The sequence below is a fragment of the Aotus nancymaae genome, unplaced genomic scaffold, assembly GCF_030222135.1.
Source record: "Aotus nancymaae isolate 86718 unplaced genomic scaffold, 86718_ANA_hifiasm-v0.15.2.pri h1tg000131l, whole genome shotgun sequence".
NCBI lineage: Eukaryota > Metazoa > Chordata > Mammalia > Primates > Aotidae > Aotus > Aotus nancymaae.
In genome coordinates, this window is record NW_026988546.1 from 8,943,464 (window position 1) to 8,962,560 (window position 19,097).

The window sequence follows — 19,097 nt, forward strand, 5'->3', positions numbered from 1 at the left end:
CAGGAAGGACATCTAAGTCTGTGAAATGAGTAAGGATGTGGCCTGGACACTCAGGACACTGGCATTGGGAGATCAGCCATAAAATTCAGTATCTAACCAGCACATCAAGATAGAAACATTCTTCTGCCATAATTGAAGTAGCCTTTTCCTAAGTGGCAAACTGGGTGTGTACGGAATTTTGCTGCAGGAAGTAGAAACAGAGTCTATTTGGGTGGAGGAGACTGTGCTCTGAACCTCGGCTAAATCCCTTGTTAGACTCTCAGGTTGGTGAGACTACCTAGACATCTTAAGAGTCTAAGGATTCAAGCAGTTCCTATTCCAGGTCCACGATGTGCTCATGGAAGCAAAGGGTACCTTAGTCCCACACCACAGAGGCCAGGTTGTGTTTCTATTCCTGCATGTGCCTGCTTCCTCTGCCCCATTCTGGGAGCGCAGGGTGAGCGCTTCGCCCCGGACAGTTGCGTCATGAGTTATTGCCACTCAGCAGGGATGTGAGCAGGGCTGGTTAGGATGAATCATGTGAACCCTCTGCCTTGTGTGGCAAAAAGGCCGAAGCACAGCCATCTGCAGCTCACCCGTCCCTCCTATTCTGAAGGCAGTACTTTCTATAAGTGTAGGGATGGAAACAATCTAGTGTAGGAAAGATCAGCATAAAGGGAATAGAAAATTCCCATCTCTAGCAGGTTAGACTGACTTAGAAGGAAGTGGGATTTGTGATTTGTTTTCCTTTATTCTTCACAAAAGATTAAGCGATATGGCAATAGTCGATTAGTAAACCACATTTATTTGCACCTGAAATAAGAGATAATGATGGATACATAATACAATAGATATTTTCTCCTTAATCCTAGATCAAACAGCTCACAGAAACCAAGGAACATAGTTTAGGTGTTCATTTTCCTTTGGCTGAAACTGAACACATGGCTTGCAGAGGCTCCTCATGTTTTCCTCCAGGTAAAGGAGGATGTGGCAGCCATCAGAGCACAAGAGCAAGATGGCTTAGGAAGAACTGCTGATGGCCTAGAGGCAGGCTGTCTACACCTGCAGGCACACACAGCCCTTCCGTCCACACCCACAGGCACAGGCAGCCCTTCCGTCCACACACCAGGCACAGGCAGCCCTTACGTCTACACCTGCAGGCACATGCAGCCCTTCCGTCCACACCCGCAGGCACACGCAGCCCTGCCGTCCACACTTGCTATCTCCACGTCCATCCAGTGAGAGATCTGGGCTATAAACAGCTGCCCACTATGGACAAACCCAAGGGACTCCCTGGGAGGGGCTGGCCAAGGAGTGGCTACAGTGGCTTTTCTAAAGCTTCTCTGACTTTTCCTGGTATGTGACAAGTAGGCTTTCCGGAGAAAATAAAAAACACAGCTTCCCAAGTTCAGAACTTAACATACTCAGAGCTCCGGTGTGTGGGAGGTAGGTGGTGGGAAAAAGAAGTAGTTAATGGAAACTATTTGTTACTGATATGCCAGTCAGATGCACCTCTTGTAGTAGAATTGGGGTCTTCAGTTTTGATGATCAAAAGACCCAGGCACACTAGATCTGTCTTCTAAGCAGGAGCGTAGACTAGTAACCCTCATATTTCTAAAAGTACCTGCTTTGTAGACTCGCTTTGTGCCTGCTGTTGTCACAGTTGGGATTTGTCTAAATAAAATCTGTCATCTAGATACTGATCCTATTATAATGTGGGAATACCTTCCTTCAAATTTTAATGTGGGTTTTCCAACGTCCTTGGTCTGATATTTTACATAAATGTCAAATGCTAGCATTAGTGAGCCTTGCTTAATATTATATAGAAAACAGATGTGAAGACTTTTATTTACAAACATATTTTAATGTAATCACTTTTCTTTCTCTGATTCTTCCTTGCGAGTTTATTTTCCCCCATTGCTCTTCTGTAGAAATGTGTGTAACTGGCTACTAGAATCCATTTTAAATGGGGCACTAATAAGGGAGAAAATGAGGAAATCAAATCCCAAACCCTGCTCCTTGAGTCTGGAACATCTTAGTCAGATGAAGGCCGTGATTGGGAATGAGAATGTGAAGAGAGGAGACACAGAGCCATTTCTCTGGAGAGAGCCATTGCTTCCCTGCAAGGGTCCACTCGACCTGGATTGTTGGGCGTGTCCTCGTTGGAGATATTCTGGGTCACAGTCTAACTCCTGCTCGGATAAATTGCCAGCTCTGGAGTACCTTTGGGGGAGGTTTTCTGAACAACCTTAAACTTTAGTTGAATAAATGCTTCCCCATACTCCTATCATTCCTCTTTAAAAAATGTGCTGTTCTTCTAAGAAGTAAAGTAACAGGCCTGGCAAATGAACGCTTTTACTTATATGACATATTATAATGAAGCATAATTAATCTTTATCCTGAAAGAGGGTTTTCAGATGTGCAAAGTGATGAGATTATATATATGCTATCAATAGTGTCTCTGAACCAAGTGTGGTGGTAGACCTGCAGTCCCAGCTACTTGGGAGGCTGATGCAGGGGGACTGCTTGAGTCCAGGAGTTCGAGGCTGCAGTGAGCTATGACCAAACCACTGTACTCTAGTCTGACAGAGGGAGACCCTGTCTTTAAAAAAAAACAAACACAAAACCCATACTGTCTCTGGTCTCGAATTAGGTTTTGTCACAGTGGAAAGGCAGACCGAGTTTCCATAAGTTTTATTCTTCTTTTTCAAAATATGTGTCTCATTACTATCTACTATTTACTCAGTACTAAGGGATTCAATGTCTTTCCAACTATTTCCTTTCATTGTAAACCATCCTATCTCCCAAATAGTCACTTTTCTCAGAACTAACTAGTAGTGAGTGGCCAAAAAATATTGTTTTGTTTTTTTTCCACTAAATTTTATATATTTTTTCTGAGCCTTTTGTTTTCTTTACATTTTCATGTATGGAAAGAGAAGCCTAATGTGCTTGATCTAGGCTAAGAATCTGTCCTGGAAAGAATTTTTACTTCCTAGAAGCAAAGCACCGGTGGGCAGAGGCAGGCCGTTGGCTTGACTGGACACTTGAAGAAATTGTCCTCAGTGCCAACGAGCTTGAGCCTGGATTCACCTTCTGTTCTTGGCAAAATGATTTGTCATGGGACTGTGGAGTGACTGGTGCCACCTGGTGGAGAGTTCCAGAAAGACACCAGGAGACGCATGGGAGGTCATCATTCCCTTATGCCTCTGAAATCTCGGGACTGGAAGACATTGCAGCACTTTTATTGTTTTGCCTCTTGGCCTGTCCTGAAACGGCCCAGTCACACGAGAATCTCTGATGCTTTAGAAGATTTCAGAGAGTAACATTTGCTAACCATTAGCGGGAGCTCATGCCAAAGCTTAATAATAATAATGATAATAACAAAATTAGCCATTGCTTATTAGGTGTTTGTCATGTTCCAGGCACTGTCTGTGTTCAGTGCTTTTCCTCCGTTAAGTCCTCGTGACTACTTTCTGAGGGAGGCACTTGAATCCTCTCTATTTTACCAAGGAAGAAACAGAGCAGTACAAAAGTTGCTCAAGGTTACTCAATGAAGTGGACATCTTTATTACTCAATAAAGTGAAAAGTGTGAACCTTTGAGGCAGGATTTGAACCAGGGTAGCCAGAATCCAGGAGCGTACCCTCAACCGCATCCTACTTTCTGAAACTCAATTCTTGTGAATAAATACTGCCTTGGCATTAGATGAAATTCTGCTTTTCGGATTAAACTCCTAATTACTTGTAGAAATAGATAAACCCCTATGATCATTCTCTGTCAATAATTGTTTCTCAGTAGAGTACAGATCATGGGTACGTAGGATGTTTAATGATAAAAATTATTATGCCAATCTAAGAAAGTCATAAATGTTTGAGAAACTCAACCAGCATTATATATATTGTTGACTAAATCAAATTCTAAGTCCAAAAAATGAAAGAGAAGAGGGAATTAATGTATTTGGAAAGTAGAATGATGAAGTGTGTGCAGAGTGTTTGGAAATCAGAAAGGTATAATCATGATATTGTAATGACAGAAGGAATTAAGGCTGTCTCAGAAAATTGGAGGAAAAAATGGAAAACAAGTCTGAGAAAATGAAGAATGGAGATAATGTGGACGATTATACATTAGTTGTTCTATAATCTGAAGCATAATTTTATTAGTTTTTATTTTTATTAAAAGCATAATTTTATTGAGAAAACAATAGCATACTAATGTACAGAAGAGCAAACTAATTTTTACAAAAACAATTTTAAATCATCTTATGTAACTTCAGCTTTTCTCAGAAAAACTGTGTAAACATTTTAATGAATGCAATAATATTTATGAGATTACTTTGAAATTACATTACAGGATTATGACAAAAATTACTCTTTAGTAATGCAGAAGTGGCAAATTTCCCTTTTCCCAGTATGTAATGTGGAGAAAGTTAAAAGTACATTGTGGACTCCGGAATGTATCTGTGATAGGCAGTTACCCAGCACAAATCCTCATATTTCATCCTTTAGCAAGACATAGAGGGCTTCATGGAAGTTGAGAAAGCCCTCAAATATTGTAATTTCTAAGGTTCCTCGTTGTTAAAGTTAATACATATGAAAACAAGTTTACAAATATTGTAGCATTTTTAGCATTTATATTTATTAATGCTCTATGCTTTTACAATTCATACATAAATGAATGACTATATAACAATTTATAGATATCATGCAAAGGCTAATTGGGAGTCTTTTATGAATGCAGGGCTGAAGCCAAATTGTCCTAATGGACCCTGACGGCATTCATAGCATGAGGGAGCGTTGAGATTCCATCCTAAGAGGTTAATCAGCTGCCTGCTTTCACACAGCCAGCTTCTTAAGGGTCTAGCTCTTACTCCTTGGTTGTAATTTTTGACCTCCTAAATTAAAGCCTATAGATGCTCCTTAAATATTTCAGGGGCAAGTCTCTTTCCAAAGGAATCCCAGAAGTAATGCTGCAAGGATGGGTTATGTTCTGTTGCCTAGATTGAGGACCAGTTCATAGGTGTTGCTTTTATAATTAAGCTTCATGACATTTATGTATATGTCATTTTTTAAATTTCAAATAATACGTAATAAAAGGTTTTTTTTAAAAGAATGGAAAAATGGAAAACAACCAGTCACAAAACGAACCCTGTGCTCTAGGCTCTTAGAAAGCTGAATGGTTCAGTGAGCACTGTGGAATTACCGTTAAAAGTTTTGCTGAGGAATTGATGTTTGAGGAAGACAGGGCAGTGTTCTATTAAGGGTAGTGTTCTATTAAGAGCCATGTTCTCAGTTGGATTCAGCAGGGCTTCCTGGGGGTGGAGGAAAAGGGAGGAAGCTTCAGCAGGTGCACTTCAGGTGCCTGTCATAGAATAAGACCCAGTGCCATTTTATCAGTTTGGTGTAAGATTGTGCTCCATACAAAAATTTCATTACCATATTTTTCCTAAACCATTTGTCTAAGGAAATGTTATCCATCATTTCAAAGCTTCATGTATGAGTTAGAACATCACAAAACAATATATTCACAGTAGCTTAATTCATAATAGTCAGAACAACCCAAATGTTTATCAGTGGATAAACAGATAAACAAATTGTGGTACACTCATACAATGGAATACTGCTCAGCAATAAAAAGGAGTGAACTGTGGACACATTTTAAGAACATGAATGCATTCTCAGGCATTATGTTGAGTAAATACATTCCCAAACTAAAGAACTGCATACTGTTATGATTCCACTTATAATGACATTCTAAGGACAAAATTAAGCTATGGTGATAGATGCTTTGGGTAGGAGAGTGTAGAGGCACAAAGAACCTTTCTGAGTGATGAACACATTCTATTTTGTATTGGTTGTGGTTACATTGATGTTTACATCTTTCGAAACCTATCAAAGCATACACTTGAAATCTGCACATTTTACTTTATATAAAGTATATGTCAATTAAAAGAATGAGAAAGAGAGGAGAGAGATCCAAGATGGCCGAGTAGCAACCCCTCAGGATTGCAGCTCCCAGTGAAAGCACAGAGAGTGAGTGGATGCCACACTCCCAGATGAATTTTTGTTGCCCACGGACCAGAAGATTCCCAGTGGAGGAGCCCCATGGGTAACGAGCGCGACTCTTTTGGCCGGTGCGGCTGTTTTGCTGGTGCTCCGATGCAGCGGTTCTCAGTGCAGAGTATACGGGACTGGGTGCCCTTTTAGTTGGCGTTTGGAGCTCCAGGAAGGCAGAGTCACCCATTCAGCTGATTGAAAAGGGGACTGAAACAGGGAGCCAGACCAAGAGATTCCTGGGCAAAAAAGCACCACGAATCTCAATGACGCTGTTTCAGCCGGCGCAGTGGGTCACCGCAAGGGAAATTACACAGATTCCAGCACCCTTTCAACACCTGGGAGAGAATCGACCATTCAACTAAAAAATAAAAGGCTCTGAAACAGGGAGCCAGGTGATCAGGCTCAGCTGGTCCCACCCCCACAAAAAAAAAAAACAGCAATTGGAAACGCTGAGGATTGAGAGTTTTACAGCAAGCACAGCTGAACCTGGGAAGGTCCAGCTCTGTGGGGGAGGGGCGTCCACTGAACGAATACTAAGAAACAGAAAAACCTTCATCACCAACAAGCTGGACGTCCACTCAGAGACCCAATCTGAAAGTCAGCAATTACAAAGATGACAGGTGGATAAATCCACAAAGATGGGAAGAAACCAGCGCAAAAAGGCTGAAAACACCCGAAATCAGAATCCCTCTCCTCCTACAGGGGATCGCAGCTCTTCACCAGCAAGGGAACAAGGCCTGATGGAGAATGAGTGTGATGAAATGACAGAATCAGGCTTCAGAAGGTGGATAATGAGAAACTTCTGTGAGCTAAAAGAACATGTCCTAACCCAATGCAAAGAAACTAAGAACCTTGAAAAAAGGTTTGACGAAATGCTAACGAGAATAGACAATTTAGAGAGGAATATAAGTGAATTAGTGGAGCCAAAAAACACAATACGAAAACTTCATAAAGTATGCACAAGTTTTAGCAGTCGAATTGATCAAGCAGAAGAAAGGATATCAGAGGGCGAAGATCAACTCAATGAAATAAAACGAGAAGACAAGATTAGAGAAAAAAGGGTAAAAGGAGTGAGCAAAGTCTCCAAAAAATATGGGACTATGTGAAAAGACCTAATCTACGTTTGATAGGTGTACCTGAGTGTGATGAAGAGAAGGAATCCAAGCTGGAAAATATTCTTCAGGATATTATCCAGGAAAATTTTCCCAACCTAGCAAGACAGGACAATACTCAACTCCAGGTAATACAGAGAACACCACAAAGATATTCCTCAAGAAGAGCAACCCCAAGGCACATAATCGTTAGATTCGCCAGGGTTGAAATGAAGGAGAAAATACTAAGGGCAGCCAGAGAGAAAGGTCAGGTTACCCACAAAGGGAAGCCTATCAGACTCACAGCAGATCTCTCAGCAGAAACCCTACAAGCCAGAAGAGAGTGGAGGCCAATATTTAACATCCTTAAAGAAAATAATTTTCAACCCAGAATTTCATATCCAGCCAAACTAAGCTTCATAAATGAAGGAAAAATAAAATTTTTTGTGACCAAGCAAGTTCTCAGAGATTTCATCACCACCAGGCCTGCTTTACAAGAGCTTCTAAAAGAAGCACTACACATAGAAAGAAACAACCAGTATCAGCCATTCCAAAAACATACCAAAAGGTGAAGAGTATCTCCATAATGAAGAATCTACATCAACTACTGGGCAAAATAGCCAGCTAGCATTAAATGGCAGTATTAAACTCACATATATCAATATTAATCCTAAATTTAAATGGACTAAATGCCCCAATCAAAAGACATAGGCAAATTGGATAAAAAGCCAAAACCCATCGGTATGCTGCATCCAGACCCATCTCACATGCAAGGATACACAAGGACTCAAAACAAAGGGATGGAGGAAGATTCACCAATCAAATGGAGAGCAAAAAATAATAATAAAAAAAGCAGGAGTTGCAATTCTTGTCTCTAATAAAATAGACTTTAAAGCAACAAAGACCAAAAGAGACAAAGAAGGACATTACATAATGGTAAAAGGATCAATGCAACAAGAAGAGCTAATGATCCTAAATATATAGGCACCCAATACAGGAGCACCCAGATACATAAGGCAAGTTCTTAATGACTTACAAAGAGACTTAGACTCCCCCACAATAATAGTGGGAGACTTTAACACCACATCGTCAATAATAGGCAGATCAACGAGATAGAAAATTAACAAAGATATCCAGGACTTGAACTCAGACCTGGAATAAGTAAACTTAATAAACATTTACAGAACTCTCCACCCCAAATCCACAAAACATACATTCTTCTCAGTATCACATCACACCTGTTCTAAAAGTGACCACATAATTGGAAGTAAATCACTCCTCAGCAATTGCATAGCATTTCATAGGTTTAAATGAAATATTGGTTGGCTGCTTGTTTGTAATTTTCCTCCCTTATTCCTTCCTGTCTCCATTGTTAAGCACAATCTTTGGCATAAAAGAGGTTTTTAATACCTATTTTTAGACTGCATTCTAGCCTGGGCAATAGAGCAAGATTCTCATTCTCTCTCCCTCTTTCTCTTCCTTTCATTCTTTTTTTCTTTCTTTCTTTCTTTCTTTCTTTCTTCTTTTCTTTCCTTTTCTTTCTTTCTTTTTTCTCTTTCAAAAAAAAAAAAAGAAATTAAGGGCTTAACTGTTTAAATCAAATATTAACCCCCAAGTTAGAGAATTTGGTGAATAATATACATGTAAATGCAAATATATCATCACTTCGACCTGACACTGCTTTCAGGTATCTGAAACTTCTATATGCATCACTTTTGTATGCATCACTCTCACAAATTCATCAGCTCTCCAATGTTCAGCAAAGTCAATACCTGGCTAGATTCTGCAAATACAAAAAAAAAAAAAAAAAAAGAATGAGAAAGAGAAACAATGAAACTGGAATATTTTTACCAATTAGAAAAACCTTCAGACTATAGCAGTTTAATTTAATATCTTCAACCACTAGGTATAAGCTGATTTAAGAAATGTTTATATGAAGATGATTTATGTATTTTTGCAAAAGCCGTTTGTGGGGATATTGTCAGTCATGCTATTCACTGTCCCTATGCAGATCTGTAGGAGGCATTCCCTGTATCTCCCTTGATGAATTGCTATATTTCCTCTTCAAAAATGATAGTAAATACATAGCTTATCAACTTTCTTTTTTGTTCTTCTTTCTGGATATGTCTGCTCTAAATTCACTCTTTCATGAATACTGCTGTCCTTAGCACACTTAACCCGGCCCCAGATTTTTTCCTTGATTCTATAGTTAGCACAAACATGTCCCGCTGCCTTCCAGACAGCTCCACCTAGAGAAGTAACCTAGTCCCCCACTGCTTCCTGGGAACATTTTCCCTGTTGCAGAATGTTTGGGAATGTCTTCAGCCTAACCTGTGAGACTCCTGCTCTCAGGGTTCAGCCTGAGTTATTCCACAGGCTCAACATTTGATCTTGGTAGACAGATGAGTGCTGCAAACCTCATTTCCATCCTCTGCTGAAAATAGCCACAGTGAGGTAGCTGATGCTATCATCCCTAACATTTTATGATGTTTACTTTCTAATTCTATATAGATACCCTTGCTAAATATCGCCCTACCTTTTAGAGGTGTGCAGCTTTTATGTAGAAAAATGACGATTTCGTTTACTGATTCTAGTTTACTTTTCACCTTAACTTCGTAGTGCATGTTTTGACTATGCTGTTCTATGGCCTTTCTTAGGCCCATGGAAAATGGAAATGAGTTGCCACTGCATTTTTGTGGAAGCATGACTAAAAGCGGCCTTGAATCATCTTGAATTTATGATTCTTCCCCAAGCAACCTATAAATGTTCATGATTCAAGTTGTGAAAACCCATTTAAAGGCAGTTGAGTTACACCTAAGCAGTTAAAGATCAAGTCTATCGTTTTCAAGTAACTCCAAAACACTCTCTTTACAAGAGTGAAACTCCATCTCAAAAAAAAAGAAAAAAAAAAGAAAAAAATATTACATGTAACAGTATATGTACTTCTAGAAAAGAATAAAGTAGTTTGATAATTTGCCTATCTTTTAAAGGAAAAAATGTTTTCATTTACATAAGTTCAAAGTCTCTTCCAATAAAATACTTACTAATTTTGAAGGAGAAAATAGTAACTTCATACTACAGAAACCCAATAAATATTGCCTTATTCAAGTAATCAAAGTTAGTTTCATCAGTGACATGACAAATTGATGTCACACGTCACCTGATGGGATGCAGTGAGAATAGCATGAGAGAAAAATAAAGCAGTTTGATAGTTTGCCTATATTTTTATGGAAAAAACATTTTCACTTCTGGGGTTAAATTTTTTTCTTTCTGTGGATGTGTTTTTAAATCTGGTTCTTATGGTATAGTGGAAAGATCTTTAGAGTATGCCTCCATTTCTCATTCTTGCGTTTGTGAAACAGCGAGGATATACAATTTTATGTCTCAGTTTTTGACTTGGTCTTGGGGAATCTCTGTTTTGTTTCCACACTGTGATTTTTTCCATATTGTTATCATTAGCAATTGCATTCTCAATGGCCATTTGTCACTATATGTGCCCTTTGTTTCAGAAAGAGAAAATATGCTTTCCAAATTGAATTTATGGCATTCAAAGGGCAAAGTTTTTATTTTTGTAAGGGAATCCATGCAAAATTATAAGTTTCAATCATTGTTTCACATAGTGCCAATGACAAGAGAGTCAACGTGTTCTTGGTGTGACTCAATTATCTTTCTGCAGTTTCATTATGGTCGCAAATCTCCGTGAGCTTTGGGGCCATGTTTTGATTCTGCCTCCAGTGAAATATTTTTTTACATTTTCTGGACTTCAAAATATACGTATTATAAAATTTAATTGGAAATAAATTTGTGCTTTCCAAATGTATGACCAAATTTAAGTGTAATTTTATTTTAGAACAATTTATTAAATTCCTAATATTGCAGATTTTTCTATTCTTGCTAAAGTCACTGTGGCAAGTAGGTTTGTAACTCATTGTTATTCAAGCCAGTTATTGTTTATGTTTTTAAAAGTCCTAAGATATCAAAATATAGATGTTGTAAGTCATTTTACCTAGAGATTCCATTCAAGTTTTTCTAACTATTCCATTAATGTCTTTTATAGCAAAATAACCAAATTCTGAATCACACTCTATATTTAGTTGTTGTTTGAATCTCCATTAAACCAGAGTAAGTCCATTTTTATCCTTCATAACCTTGATACTTTTGGAAAGTACAGGCCTGTGGTTTAGTAGAAAGGTCTTGAAGTTGAGTTTGATTTTTCTTTTTCATGATTGAATTCAGGCTCTGTATTTTTGGCTCTAAGATTATAGCATTGATGCTGTGTTATTCTCACTGTATCCCATTAGGTGATGTGTGACATCAATTTGTCATGTCACTGGTGATGTTAACTTTGATTACTTGAATAAGGCAATATTTGCTGGGTTTCTGTAGTATGAAGTTAGTATTTTCTCCTTCAAAATTAATAAGTATTTTACTGGAGGAGGCTTTGGACTTACGTAAATATACTCTGCTTCATTCAATTTCATCCACTAGTTTTGGCATTCATTTTTGTTTCCTCTCTGAATTAATTATTTTTAAATGAATGTCAAATGGTGATTTCTAATTCTATCATCCTTCTACCCTTATAAGGTAGTTATCTATTGTAAAGAAAAGCTTCTCTTCTCCATTATTTATTTCTTTGCTCATTTATTTACATCACTGTGGTTTCCTATTTTATTCAATGAGAAATAATATACCGCTATCATTATACATTTGGTGATCAGATTGTCTCAGTTTGAGCTATGGAAAGCCCCATCAAGCTAGCTTTTAAAACACCCCTGTCATTCTTTGAGCACATCTTTACTTTCTGGCATAACAAGATTTTCCAGGTTTATCTTATATTTTATGCCCCAGCCTGGATTCAACAATTTATTTGAGAAGCCTTGTTTCATGGTGTTTAGGAGTCAAAATCTGGACACTTGGTATGCTCCATGTGACTGGGTTATTGGTGCTGTCAGATGATCTCAAGGAATAGACCCACAAAATATATCTAGGTATATACACACATATGTATTTTAAAACATGCACACACACTGTGCATGTTTTAAATATTACTTCTATATTTATTTCTGTATTATCTCTCTAAGAAAAAACATAAAGTCACACTGATATATCAAATTCTAATCAAATTCTAATCACTGTAGAGCTTATTCTAGCTTTCCTCCTTTGCAAATTTGTAACTCTATCTCCTGACAGTGAGATACGTGGCTCCCATTGGCCTTAACCCATTCATTTATTTGATCAGTTTACCTGAATACAGTATCCTTCTCGTTTCCTCTGTTGACCACATGTCTCATGGAGGCTGCCATATTAAATTCTTGCTTCCATATCCACTAAACCATTGGCCTTTGGTGTAAATTCCTTCTCATTGTCTGTCTGTCTGTGTGTGTCTCTCTCTGTGTGTCTACATACACACACACACACACACACACACACACACACACACACACAGGCTTACCTCATGGGTGAGATATAATCATAAACTGACCTGATACAAATTAAATGGACAGTATCTTCAATTAGTGAACAAGTTAAAGATTATAGTGATAAAAATGACTATTCTTTATTCTTGGAATTCCTCTTCAAATAATGGCAATATTTAAATATAAATTAATTCTTTCTTATTAAAAATCATCTACCTGATTACCTGCAATACATTTTCCTAATACTCAAAAATCAGTGATGAATTTTTCAATGTTTGAAAACATATATTTAAGGCTACTGCTTTTTCACAAAGGCAATTTCCTTTTTCCATTAAAATATCTGAAAGCACAAGAGATTCACATGATGCAACGAAGATAAAAACCGTATCAACAAATAATACAAAGTTTTGCAAGGTGTTTGCATAAGGCAAATGATATTATGCAAATGCCTAAGCCAAAACTTTACATCAACAGAGAACATTGTCTATATATTTGCTGGAAAATGTATTGAAATGCACAGAGTTGCTAGACAACACATGGAATTGCCATATTGTTGTCAAAATCTGAGGTACGGCGTTGTAAGTAGTTTGCTCGCAGGCTATGGCTTTACTATTTCTCTGTGATTAGTTGTTTCTCAGTGGCTACATTGCTCTACTGTGTGAGCCAATATTTGCATTTACATTACAGACCACAGTGTGAAGGATGCTTCTTATTAGTGAAGCATTTATTCGATTCTTCATTGCTCTGTAGCTTGTATCACGATTACAAGGAAGTTTAAGCTCTAATACTAACACACCACAATGTATTTATGAGCCTTTTTCTTTTGTATTTACTTTTCAAGATTCTTTATGAAATTGATGGCCCAGGAGAGAGAGAGAATGTTAAATGCTGTAGGACCACAATTAACGTGAGAGATGTAATTGATGACTGGGCTCTTAAAAGCTACTCTCTGCCAACATGCCTCAGTCTCTGCTCCTAACTTGCATTTACCTTTCAGACATTCCAGCAGTTAGACTATGGAGACTTTATACCTAACAGTTCAGCTCATTAATTCAACGAGTGTAATAGATCCTTGGCATGTTTGGATTGAAATTTTGGACAAATAGCAAGTGCTCTCAAGTAGATTTTGCTTTAGGGCAAATTTGAATCCATCAGGCTGTGTGTGTGGTTTGTATGTGGAGCCTGTTGCTTTCTGGTGAGTCTGCTCAGCGGACCCTAGAGCCTGCTGCTTAGTGCAGTGGCATTGTTCCCTTCTGGTAATTACAGTAACAGTTACATGGAAAGGACATGCTTAGTGGTATTCTCAAGTTTCAGGATTCACAGAGTTTTTGTGTCACTTATTAAGGTCAAGGGTCCAACACTGTAATACTTTATCTAATTCCAACAATGTTTGAAACTGGGTACAGTTACATTATAATTGTTGCTAAATTGGAATGTTGCCTTCTAGTTAGTGGTTAGGCATTTGTTCTTTCTTTACTTTCCCTCCCTCCTTCCTTTCCTTCCTTCCTTCCCTTCCTCTCTTTCTTTTTTTCATTTGTTTAATATGGCTGTTGATCTCTAATCCATGATTTTATATTCTACAGAATCTTTTATCATCAATCCTCCTTCCTCATTTATTCAAGACAATGTTTTCTTTATGCTGCACTAAATCTTTAGTGTATATATCTATTTAGGTTCTGAAGAATCATATATATTCTTTTGTGTTTGTTCAGTGTTTTCATCTCTGTTCTGTCTGGTGCTTACTTTGGTTTCTATTTTTATAACCATATTTAATTGCAGCATTAGTTAGCTGGGTTATAATAGTGTAACAAGAGTCAGAAAGATCTGGGTTGAAAATCAGCTCTGAAAGTCACTGGCTGTGCCTGTGTATATCTAAAACCAGGCAATAAGAGTACCTATTTCAACAGCTTATTCTATGTATTGGAAGACATAATATAGTGTAGTGCTCATCCTAAACCAAGTGTACAATAAATAAAGAGTTAGAATATAAATTCTACAACTGCTAAGATTTTCACTAATGTTCACAAGCACTTATTACAGTTCCTGGCACACAGGAAGCACTCAATAAATACCTGTCAGTGGTCGCTGTTCTTAGGCTACTATAGCCCTCCCCTCAATGCTTTGAAGATGAAAGATAAAAGAAATATCTATAAAGTACATAATAAAAGGTCTGACATAGAGTATTTGATTTTGCTAGAAATATATTTGCAGAAGCAATCATTGTCATCCAGTCAATGATTGCTTTAGATAGTGTTCTTGAGAAAACATCTTCAAAAGACTAACAATCTTTTGTTTCATCCTTCCCAGGCATCCTATTTTCATTGGTGGTGATCCTGTATGTCATCTGGGTCCAGGCAGTGGCTGATATGGAAAGCTACCGAAACATGAAAATGAAGGACTGCCTGGATTTCACCCCTTCCGTTCTGTATGGCTGGTCGTTTTTCCTGGCCCCAGCTGGGATATTTTTTTCTTTGCTAGCTGGATTACTATTTCTAGTTGTTGGACGGCATATTCAGATACATCACTAAATCAACTGTTGTCACAAGTATTTTCTTGAGAGATTTTAAGACAGAGAATACTTTCTTTTCCATTTTGTTTCAGTGATCCCAGCATAAAATTAGTTGATATCACTTTTTAGTTGCTTGAAAAATTCATCATTTTACTAATGACGTTTTTCAATAAGAAGGTCCTAGAATCTCTCCAGACACCAACAAGTCTTCATCTTGTCTGAGTGCTGTCAAGGACCTAGTTCTTTAGGGAACAGGTAAACAGATCTTCCTTTCATTGAACATGTTAGAGTTCATGCAGGTTGCAAAGACCTGATAATAGTTTAATACCATGACATAGGGCAAATCTAGATAGATTTGGCTTAAAGCCTCCTTGGCATTGACTTCTGCTAATTTTAAAAAAGTCCTTGGAGAATAATTAAGAATGAGCAAGGTTGTCAGATAATTTTTTTTCATTTCTTCTCCACACACATAATATCAGCATACACATTCACTAGCTCTTGTGAGCAAATGAATTTAAAAATAGACAGCAGTTGTTCTGATTAGTGGGAGCCATGCACTCACCAATTAAAATAGGCCACAACAACAAGACTGAGAGCATATACTTATCTTGTTTCTCACCAACAGTGGTTTGCTTACCTAGTTTTATTCACTTAATTGTGCATGCTTACCTGAACTTTAAACTAATTTAAAAGTAGCAAATCTGCATATCAAATTATATATAATGTAGATTGAATTTTTATGAACATAAAGTGAGTTAATTGTATGATGTAATATTGTTTAGAATATGTAAAAACCAAGCACTTCAGCTTGGCCCATAATTCTATTTGATATTTTTAAATTCCCATTTAAAAATTATATTGCTAACATGTTCAGCATGTGAAAATTTATTGGTAAAATATGATTTTAATATTCTTTAGCTACAAACTCTCAACATACTTCCATATGAGGATTATAATAGCCTTGCTTCATTAAAGACCATAAAATATTAACTTTCCCCAAGATGTTATGGGTTCCAGTTCTTCTGATCATTTGATTCCTTTAATTATTGTCCCTCAATTTCTTCATCTTTACAATAGGTGTATTAACATTTACAGATTGACTATTTCCTTTAACCTCCTAGAAGAAAGTTTTTGTGGGGAAAGATAATTCTGTATTATTCAGTAGCATAGACATTTTGCATACCAAAGATGTTCATTTGGCACTAACGTTGATTGAAATCAAATCCATCTGAGATGCCTAGCCCTTATTTGCATTCTGGAAGCCTCCATCCCAGGGGAGCTCGGTAGGGTGTGCAAGCTTTGTTGGAGGTGCAGTGTTTCATTCTTCAGCTGTTGTGAGGACAGAGAGGCATGACCCACAGGCAAAGGAGTCACCACCTGGAAGATGCTCTGGGATAGAGGAACTGCTGCTTGTCATCAGCTCTTCCCATGCTGCAGGAGAGATGATCCCAGTCTTCTCTGTACATCTTGTGCTTTTCCATTGAGACTTGTTCCAATGGGAAGGAGCTGTGGAAAAATTGCAAAGGTGTGAATCATGAGGGCATTTTCATAACAGGACTTGCCAATAATAATAATAAAGCTCCAGGGGTCTAACTGGTTACTCAAGTCATTTCAATGATATTATAAATGTTTTTGTGGTACTTTCCTTTCTTTCACTGTTTCATTTTTATATTGCTTCATTTACTTCTTTGCTTTTGGCTTGGTTATTAGAAAAATAATTATGAGGTCTGTTATGCATATTGACTGTGATATTAAGTTATGGCATGCCATTAAGTTTTCCAGACGATGCTGGATGTATCTGATTAGTTCATGTCATCTGTAAATACAATTCTTTTTTGTAGAACTTTGGAATGGAGCCTTTTTCTGGTGTACTGTATGCCATTTAAGTTTCACATACAAGCTGCTTTCAGCAAAGGCTTGAATATTTATACATTTCAGATGGTTATCCTCACTTTATAGTGCACTTATGTGGCTACCATATATTTTTCATATGACAATTGGCTGAGTAGCTGATATGTATGACACTTTTACACAGATTCGCACTTTGGAAGTATTTTATAGTTGTAATGCATCAATCAAATAAATTTCAAGCACATTTCTTGATCAATTTACCGGCAGTCCTCCAAAGGAATGAAGGTGAGTTGTGATTGCTATGTCAACGAGTGAAATATACTTAAAAATAGCAGTGATATATAGTACATTATTGTAGCAACCTTATATCTGATTTGGGATATTGTGTTGCCAAATTTTCATGTTATGTTTATTTCTCTATTGGTTGTATTTGTTAATTTTTAGAAGCCTTTAAACTGTGTTAGAATCTTTTTGAAAAGAGTTGATTTTGCATTATAAAATTTCAATGTAACAAATAAGATATCTTTTCAGTTATACTTTTAGAAAGAGTGAATAGAAAGGGCAGTGAGTTAGCTTTTGGACTTGGTTAAAGCTATCATTTCTCCATATTGTATTTGTTCAGCTGGTTTAATTCACTTAGGTGGATAATTGCACATACACTGGAACTGGCTGGAGAGACTATACGGAGAAGTTTAAGAATCGTGTGCAGTTTTGGGGTTGATGGTAGGGCTTTCTATAAAAGGTACTATCAAGTGTGTTGTTAGTGGTCATTTGGTCATTTTTATTACTAATCTATAAAACATATTTATTAAATTTGAAGATTAAATGGAATTGTAAAGAAATATCTTGGAGGAAGTGTCAGTGTTGGTAATTATTCATCTATCTATTAATTTATCTATCATCAATATATATGGGTGCATGTGTGTGTATATTTGTGTGTATGTAAGTATTCATGTATATTATAAGTTTGGGTAGAAAGAGATAAATTGGATGGCATAAATCAACATATTTGAGCTAAGCAAATTTTAAAAATCTGTTTTCTTTGGGGAACAGCAATCTATTATTGTTATGTTTCCCTGAGTGCCACTTTAACTGTTTCACTCAATGGATGGTGGTTTATTCAGTTTAACACATAATTTGATTTTTATTTTCTTAAAAGTAACCACATTGGACTTACAAAGAGACTTAGAATGTCAGAGGTGTTAGGCAAATATGAGATACCAGTAAAATTAGCTGGATATAAGTCTGAAGGTGGGTGGAATTGTGAGAAAGACCAGTGACAATGGGGTTACATTGAAGAAAATATAAGATGAGCTAAATCAAAACCAGATTTTATTTTTGTCTGACTCCACCAGAAATTGAAACTCATAAATGAGATAAAATAGAAAACCAAATTTTTATTGATTGTCTGAAGGAGTTAAATACATGGAGACATTTCCTTGGTGATGATCAAGGGTAGATGGAGAAATTCCAATAAGAATGTAGGCTGACAATACCTTAGATATGTTAAAAACCAGAGAAGATGGGGAAATAGTATCTTTCGTATTATAATAAGCATAAAGTAAGCAAAGGGAAAATTAATGTGGTTAGCAGGGAAGATAGGAAAGAAAGAAAAAAGATAGAAAGAAAAGGAAAGAAAGAAAGAGAAAGAAAGGAAGAAGAAAGAAAGAAAGAATGAAAGAAAGAAAGAGAAAGAAAAGAGAAAGAAGAAAAGAAGGAAGGAGGGAGGGAGGGAGGGAGGGAGGGAAGGCAGGCATCAAGTTACAGATTACTTTCTGAACTAACTCTCCAGAGCAAGCATTAGGGGCTTCACCTTCAGATCAGTGAGACAACCTGGACTAGCCTGTGAGAGTGGCATGTGTCCTGTGAGAGTGGGATATATCAGAGACAAGAAGTCTGGAATGACAATGGAGATGCATTAAGACACCCACTCAGCCTTTTGAAAGATCATGTCCCCAACCATAGGGTTTGGCTATGACTGAAAAATTGAAGGGGCAATTGGACCATTGGACTTTATAAATGATCCACTTACAGATGTAAGGAATCATATGATATATCTAATAATTCTATTTAATTTTATCTATCTATATTTAAATTAGGCTGTTAAATTGATCTCTATATAGATACTCTCTGTATCTATACATTATCTATATAAGTAACTAAATTAGAATGATTTGGATTCTTCAGATGATGATGGT

The 19,097-nt window shown here is 37.1% G+C and overlaps 1 protein-coding gene across 1 annotated transcript in view; it reads left to right on the forward strand.

The window, feature by feature from the left end:
* Nucleotides 1-16,891, forward strand: part of TMEM182 (transmembrane protein 182) — a 57,820-nt gene extending 40,929 nt beyond the window's left edge. Inside the window, exon 5 of the mRNA XM_012471498.3 lies at nucleotides 14,847-16,891. Coding sequence (XP_012326921.1) covers nucleotides 14,847-15,067 — 221 coding nt within the window. The 3' untranslated portion in view covers nucleotides 15,068-16,891. The remainder of the gene's footprint in view (nucleotides 1-14,846) is intronic.
* Nucleotides 16,892-19,097: the final 2,206 nt, after the last annotated feature.